This window comes from Pterocles gutturalis, unplaced genomic scaffold (assembly GCF_000699245.1).
Source record: "Pterocles gutturalis isolate BGI_N339 unplaced genomic scaffold, ASM69924v1 scaffold6894, whole genome shotgun sequence".
NCBI lineage: Eukaryota > Metazoa > Chordata > Aves > Pterocliformes > Pteroclidae > Pterocles > Pterocles gutturalis.
The window spans coordinates 64652-72094 of NW_010135630.1; the positions used below are offsets into that span (position 1 = coordinate 64652).

At 43.8% G+C, this 7443-nt stretch overlaps 1 protein-coding gene across 1 annotated transcript in view; it reads left to right on the top strand.

Annotated features, from left to right (window-relative positions):
- Nucleotides 1-5897, top strand: part of SYNDIG1 (synapse differentiation inducing 1) — a 60414-nt gene extending 54517 nt beyond the window's left edge. The window contains exon 3 of the mRNA XM_010081970.1: nt 5739-5897. Coding sequence (XP_010080272.1) covers nt 5739-5897 — 159 coding nt within the window. The remainder of the gene's footprint in view (nt 1-5738) is intronic.
- Nucleotides 5898-7443: the final 1546 nt, after the last annotated feature.

A 7443-nucleotide genomic window follows, 5' to 3' on the forward strand; every position in this document is an offset into this window, starting at 1 on the left:
CAGTCTTTGTCTCACCATCAGTGGAAATAAGTTTTGTAAGCCTGAAGGTAGAAAATGTTGCCTAGAAGTTTGAGTTCAGCAGAAGTAGAAGTTGGGCAAGTTAAAAGCAGTGGCCAGAGCTTTTGACTAGAAGAATGACAGGAGAAGATACGGAACCAGAAGCATTTTCTGTTACTCCTCATTCTGTGGCATTTTTTTGCATGCCACTTGAAGAAATAAGGCTCAGGATCTGACCAGTGGCTGCATGGAGGCTGTGCATCCCACCTCCCCACTGTCCATTTCTTCCCGTGAAGTGAAAAGAAAACCTCCTGACACCTGACCAAAGGGGTGAGGATGCCCTCTTCTTCTCCTTCATGGAGCCGTTCTGCTCTCCATCTTCAGGGTTAATAACTGTGATCAGTGTGGTTCTTGCTTCCAGATACAGTGTACCAGAAGGTATTTTGTGAGTATGAGTCACTGAGGAATGAAGCAGGGATTTTTGGCCTTGCAGCTGTGGAGGTACAGTATTCATCTTCTCTCAGCCTGTAAAACCTGCAGCCCACAGATATGATGAATAGGTTTTGCAGAAGCTCAAGTGGAAACTCCAGGGAAGTTCCTTGAAAGTGTTTCTCAACAACAAGACATTCATTTCATTAGTTAAACAAAGATAAACCTTCCAGATCTCCTTCTTCCCCCCACGCTGCCTCACTTTCCTGGCTTACTTCCAAAGCCTCTAGAAGATGGGATTGACTGGGGGCTTGCTCAAGCCCTTGTTTTCAGTTTTGGAGTACCCAGCCTTCATCACAACCCGTGCCAGTAGCTGGCAGATTTTTGTAGGAAGGGTATCTCATCTCCTGGCTGTGTGGCGAGGGAACGTGCCTGGTGCTATGCGATGAATTATCCCCCCGCTCATAATTCATCCCACGTCTTGCACTCATCCCCTTGCTCTGTTTATCAAACCTGTTGGTCCCGCCGCTGCCCAAAGACTGTATTAAATTGGTTCATCAATCATCTGGCTGCCAGCCACAGTCTTGCCAGGGAAGGGAAGAAACAAATGGATAAAAGTACCATAAAACTCCACAGATAATATAATTCTGGTTAGGAAATGTGCTTACTTCTGCAACCACTTTTAAGCCCATTAGAATAGCTGTTCGTATTCCTTACTACTTAAATTAAGGCACTTATCTTGAAGAGGCTGCAGTGAATCAAGCCCTTTGTTAGCAGGGCATTTGGATCGTCATTACCCTCAGAGTCAAGCATGATGGACCATTTAATACCAGCTAGGTATTCAGCACAGTAATATTCATAGCTAGGACTTTGCTTTTCAGGGGTAAGAAGCAACAAAAGCAAATATTTCTCTAGCAAGGTGGGAGCTGCGTCTGCAAAGAGGAGCTCACAGAGATCCATTTCCAGGTTGGGTGTGAACGGCTGGACAGTGCCTTGGTACCATGTGGGACATCAGCCCCAGGGGGCTGGGCAAGGGCCCTGGGGGTGCACATTACCCCATCCTCAGCTCTAACCAAGCAGAAACACCTGGATGCATGCAGGGCTTGGTCATTTCAGACAGGCTTCTGAGGAGCCTGGAGTGCAGAGAGCATGTCCATCACCAGCACTGTGGGCATCCTGGTGGGGCTGTTAGTGAAAGTGGAGACAGCATCAGTCTAACACATCCTGCCATGCGTTAGTTTGCAGACTAGCATGACAAAAATGTGACCTCATTTTTAACCAAAAATTTGGTGGGGTGTTTTCCTTACTCAATATTATCTGAAATACATTTTTTTTTAAATTAGCTAAAATTAATTTTTTCTTCTTCTTCTGAGCAATTTTAACCACAGTGTCATTGTGAACACATATAACATTTGACCCAAAAAACGTGTGTCAGAAGAGAAGGCTGAGTTTGTTTTGATGCCTGAGGTCCCAGTGTTGTGGCTGGTAGCAGGTACCAAGAAGGGTCTGCAACATCATGGGCTTAGGGGACAGCACTAAGTAGAGAGCAGGACTTGTGTAAGTAGACAAGTTTTATTTTTCAGCCAGCAGTACCCAAGATACAGACACTGTGAAGATGAGTGAACAGCCTGACCACTGCATGCATTTAGATGTCCTGGTTTCTCTTTAGGTTTAACGACTATTGTTATCACCTTTTCTACCATGTCAAGGAAAAGCTGGTGAGACCGGGTCTGACCAGGCTCTCTGATCCACACAAGACATTTCTTGTCCTCGTTTCACACATAGAATTTGCTGGAGTCAGCCTTCCCTGGTGTGGAAGCCCAAAACCAAGGGTCTTCCTCAAAGTCCGCAGAGATACCAAAGATCTGATTCCTGTTTTAAAAATATTAAAGAAAATCTGCTTATTAGTTGCTGGATGCTAATCTATTAAAATTGGCCTCAGCTGCATTTTGTGTCGTGACTATTTTCCAGATCTGTTTAGCTTAAACCTGTGGAAGCGCTTTAATTTGCAGATGGTGGCACTGGGCAGTAATGGGATTGTTGTGCTGTTTAGGCAATAGCAGCAAAGAATTTTGTTAGTGATAAGCAAATCCTTTCAGACTAGTCTTACACTGATGGAGATTGGCTTCTGTGTTGATGATTTCTCTATCTGGAATGGAAACCTTTCTGAATGAAATAAAGGAGGAACATAAAATTGTCCTTCCCATGTGCCCTTACCAAGGCACTCTGCATTCAGAACTCGGTATAGGAGGGATTTGATTTTGCTAAGTCACAAAATATGCATTAGGTTAAAACAACAACAACAAAAAAATCAAACACTCAGATTAGGTAATTTTGTTGGAAACTAGAACTTCTGTGAAAGCACCGGCCTGTTCCCCAAGCAATATCAAGCTATATCGTAATGACAGGAGCTGCAAAATTGACCAACTCTATGGCAGCACGTGACTAATACAAGACATCTGGTTTTGTCTGGGCTGTGCATTTTAACAAGAATATGAATTTTTACCATAGGTCCAGGCCTTTCGCAAAGGTCAGGGCTGTCCTCAAAGACCTGATCAAGAAAAAAAGCTGTTCTTTGTGAGCAGGTTTGTCACTAGGTTGAAGATCCTATCAGGAAAAGGCTATTAGTGCTTGACAAGTCAGCCCTCTGAGTCCCTCTGGGTCGCTCAACACATTTTGGGTAGATCCAGCCTCTTTTGTTGAATCCCATCAAGATACACTGTCAAGTTCTCAGATTATTTGGCATTTTGGTTAATGGTATCTTTTCCACTTGAGTTTCCATCTATTTTTAAGTGAAAAAATATGGTTTTGAAACTGTACAAAGTTTCATTTAAAAGAGGTCAACCCAAGATGTTGCAGTGTTTTCTGTAACATAGCACAACATTTCAGAAATGTCAAATTGCAATGTTCCGGCATTTTCAAATGTTGCCTCCATTTTGGGTGTTGGAACCATTTACCTCAGTGTATCCAAAGGCTCAAATAGCTTCAGTGCTGTTGAAGGGTCTGGAGCACAGGCTGAGGAGGAACAGCTGAGGGAGCTGGGGGTGTTTAGTCTGGAGAAGAGGAGGCTGAGAGGAGACCTCATCACTCTCTACAGCTGCCTGAAAGGAGGGTGCAGTGAGGGGGGTGCTGGGCTCTGCTCTAAAGGAACAAGTGATGGGACAAGAGGAAATGGCCTCAAGTTGTACCAGGGGAGGTTTAGGCTGGATATTAGAAAAAAAAATTTCTTCACTGAAAGAGTGATGAGGCATTGGAACAGGCTGCCCAGGGCAGTGGTGGAGTCACCATCCCTGGAGGGGGTCAAGAAACGTGGAGATGTGGTGCTTTGGGACATGGGTTAGTGAGTTAGGTGCTGTTGGGTTGACGGTTGGACTTGATGATCCTTGAGGTCTTTTCCAACCTTATTGATTCGATGATTCTATGATTTGCCTTCTCCTGACAAATCTGACCTTGATTCTGTGAATAGGAGCCTCTCTGTTCAAGCCTTTTATCCCTGCTGTGATGGGTAGCAGATGCTTGAAGAAAACCTTGAGGAGAGCTGAATGACCAACTCTTTCTAGAGCTTCCTCTGCTTTCCTTGCCAAGACTTTTAAGAGACTCTAAGAAATATTCCTATGATCCCCAAAGCACCTGTCATTTTTTCTGGAAAGGGCTCTTCTATTGAGTGCTTGGAGGTCCCAGACAAGAAGCTCGTGAAATCACTGGTCACCCTGATGAGAGGACTGGTCAGGCATCCTTTGCAAAGTGGGTAGGATGCCTTCCTCATCTAAAGGACGTGACGCTAGGGACTAAAGGACGTGACACTAAACCTGGGAGTTGTTTCTGTCTGCTGATTTGAAATTGTCATTTCCCTCCTGCCTGCAGTCTAGTCTCTCTCTCTTTTAATGTGCATTGTTTGACATTGTTTCTGCGTGAAACATTTATAAGGCATTATGCTTAAAAAATTAGGTTGATGAAGAGACAGTTCTCCTAATAGAGTCATTGACAGAAAGGCCTGAAGCCTTTTTGTTTTATTATGGAAGCTTTTCATTTGTCTGCTGTAAATTGCTCTGAGTAGCAAGATAGTAAAAAAAATAAAATAGACAAAAATAGAGCAATAGATGACACTGAAGCAGAAAGTGTCCCAACAAATCGATCATTTGTGGAGAAATACAATTAAGAGCATTACAAATTCCTCAATCATTGTAACAAGGGAACAAAGGCTGCCTCAGAATTTATGGAGCTCGTATGCTTCTACAAGACCATTCTTGTAGGTGATGGATCGGTTACTGGCTGCCAAGTTATATTGCTGATACCATACCACAGTCTGTAAAAATTACATCCTCCTTTCATCATGCTGCCAGGCTGTGACCCACTGAAATGGCATTAGGTGGTCTTGTCAATGGGCAGATCAGTCCTGTCCAATTTTAGCTTTCCTTTGCCTGTTTTGAGCAGGGATTTTGCTTTGTCCTGTCTCCTGGGCTCAAAGGTTCCTGGAAGATGTGTTAGAAGAACTGATATTTGAATAACTTCTCAAACTACAGATGTTCTAACAAGCCATAGCTTTGTGAGGTTCATTGTACTCAAGCCTAAATGACTTGTGTGTAACTTCAGGAACACCACCTGGTTGAATCAGGTTGAATTCAGGGCACCTACTTGGGTACTCAAAGCTACACAGAAGATGTGATGCAATTACCAGAGAGTTGGATTAGTCTTGTGAGCTACCAGGAACCGTAGCAAGAGACATGAAAAACACTTGGAAATTCCTCCTCCAGCTGACACATCCCGTTGAATGTACCACTCCCAAAAGAGAAGACCATGCTCTAACACAGTTGAGCACCCAGGTAGTATGCTCTAAAGCACTGCACTGGGAGTGAAAATTCAACCGTTCTTGTCCCTGTCCAGGTAAGAACAGGTCAGACATTTCACCTGACGTGGAAGAACATTTCTACACAAGTGGCACATTTAAAGGACTTTTCCCTTACCTTTCCCAGCCAGGCTGGAATCCAGCCACCTCCCAGAAGCGGGGTTGTAGCTGTGTTTGGAGGGGATATGGCAGACCCTTGGCTCACAGCACATCTGTCCGTGTTCTCAGGAGAGGCTGAGCCTTCTCAGAAGTCATTGTGATGCATAGTGTTAAATTCTAGGATATGTTTGAGCTTAAAGGCACTTAAAAGTACCACTTGAGATGCTATTGGTTTTATCATCATTGTAGTTGTGCAAATAACCTAATTTGAGTAAAAAAGTATCTGATTTCCAACCAGTTTACTGTCATATCCTAGGATGATGAAGCAAATAAATGCATTGCATTGTTGTTGTTGTGTATCTTGCAGACAAACAAAGCAGTAGCCAAGGGGGACTTCCACCATGCAAGCTCCAGCTCCCGGCGAGCACTCTTCCTGGCTGTCCTGTCCATCACAATCGGAACTGGCATCTACGTTGGGGTGGCCGTGGCTCTTATTGCCTACCTGTCCAAAAACAATCACTTATAAGCCTCAGGAAAGGTGGGGGGTGGGGAGGGGGGAACCAGCCGCCCGGCGCCTGCACTGCAGAACTCCCCACTAGATCAGACTGTGTGATTTTCCAAAAGAGATCAAGAGACAAGCAAACACCTTCTGGGGGCAGGTACAGGATGAGATGGGCTTGTGCATTATGGTAGGGTGGGAAGGTGGCTGGGGTGGGGATAGTTCCATCATTTGTGATGCACAAGTCTTGCTTCTCTTCATGAACCTCTGGACAAGAAAGAAAGAGCAAAAGAGAGAAAGAAAAATAAAAGAGAGAGCAAGAAAGAAATAAAACAGAAGGAAGGAGCTGGGGGAGGTGTGGAGAGGGGTGTTTTGCCTTTGCCTTCGTTGCAATATGGTGTTTACAAGAAGATGGCAAACTGAGCTGTTCTCTTAATACCTTCTTTGTCACCTGAACTTTGCAGCCAGCATGAGCTTGTGCTTAGTTTGCTTGTTAAGCACGGCACTGAGATCTGGGAAAGCATGAACAGTGGCTGGTTCTCTGAAAGAGCAATATAACAGCAGAAGGAAGAATATGTTTTCCTTTTTTTGAATGCAGGACTCATTTGCCTAAGAGAGAAGCAAAGACCTCAGCGTACAATGGTATTGCCTACTCTTCGTGTGTGGGTAGGTTTCCATGGAAGGAGAAAAGGAAATAAAAAAATATTTTTTCTTTCCTGTCCTTGTTTTTGGATTAAGATGTGACCCACAGGCCCACCCAATGCAGAACAGCTGAGGTTACTGCATGACTTGGCTCTGCAGACTGAGTGTGAGGTCGAAGTAGCATGGGATCTGTTGTTGAATGAATTCCTCCATCCAGCCACGTTGTGATAGCGGCACATTCCTGTGGCATACTGCGCATCTGGACTGCTCTGCCTTACCGTGGAGACCCGCACAGCAGTCCGTGCAAGAAACCTGGGGGAAGAAATGCAACCTGAAATACTAATAAATTTTAAATTTAAAATCATGGTAAAGCATGGGAATTAACCAGGAGAAGGAACGCTTCGTACATTTCTGAGGTACTGCTCATGCACAGAGCGGTGAAGGAGACCACTCAGATTACAAACTCACAGCTCATCCGTGGCCGCGGCATAGCCATGGAGAGACAAGCATGTCCCTTGATAAGCAGTGCGATGGTACGTTGTAAGGGAACTGAGCGTTGTTCTTACTTCACTGGCTGAAATGATATATTATTTATTTTCTTCTTTACTCCTTCTCCACAGTCACCCTTTTATTTTTTTTGTCTTACAGATGTACCATTTCATCCCACCAAGGGTGTATCAGCATAGATATATATGTATCTACATATATACACACAGGGAGAGAGAGAAACTGATCAAATCAATGAGCATTTTGTTATTCACTATCTTGTGTTTTACAAACATAATTTCCTTACCCAAGACTGTCATCAAAATCCTTTTTTTCCAACTCTGTATTGTGTGACAGCTTTGCTCTGGGACAATTTTTTTTTCTTCTGTTTTGGCATTATTTTGGTTTTAACAAGGTTTTGTTTTGTTTTATTTTTTTAATTTTA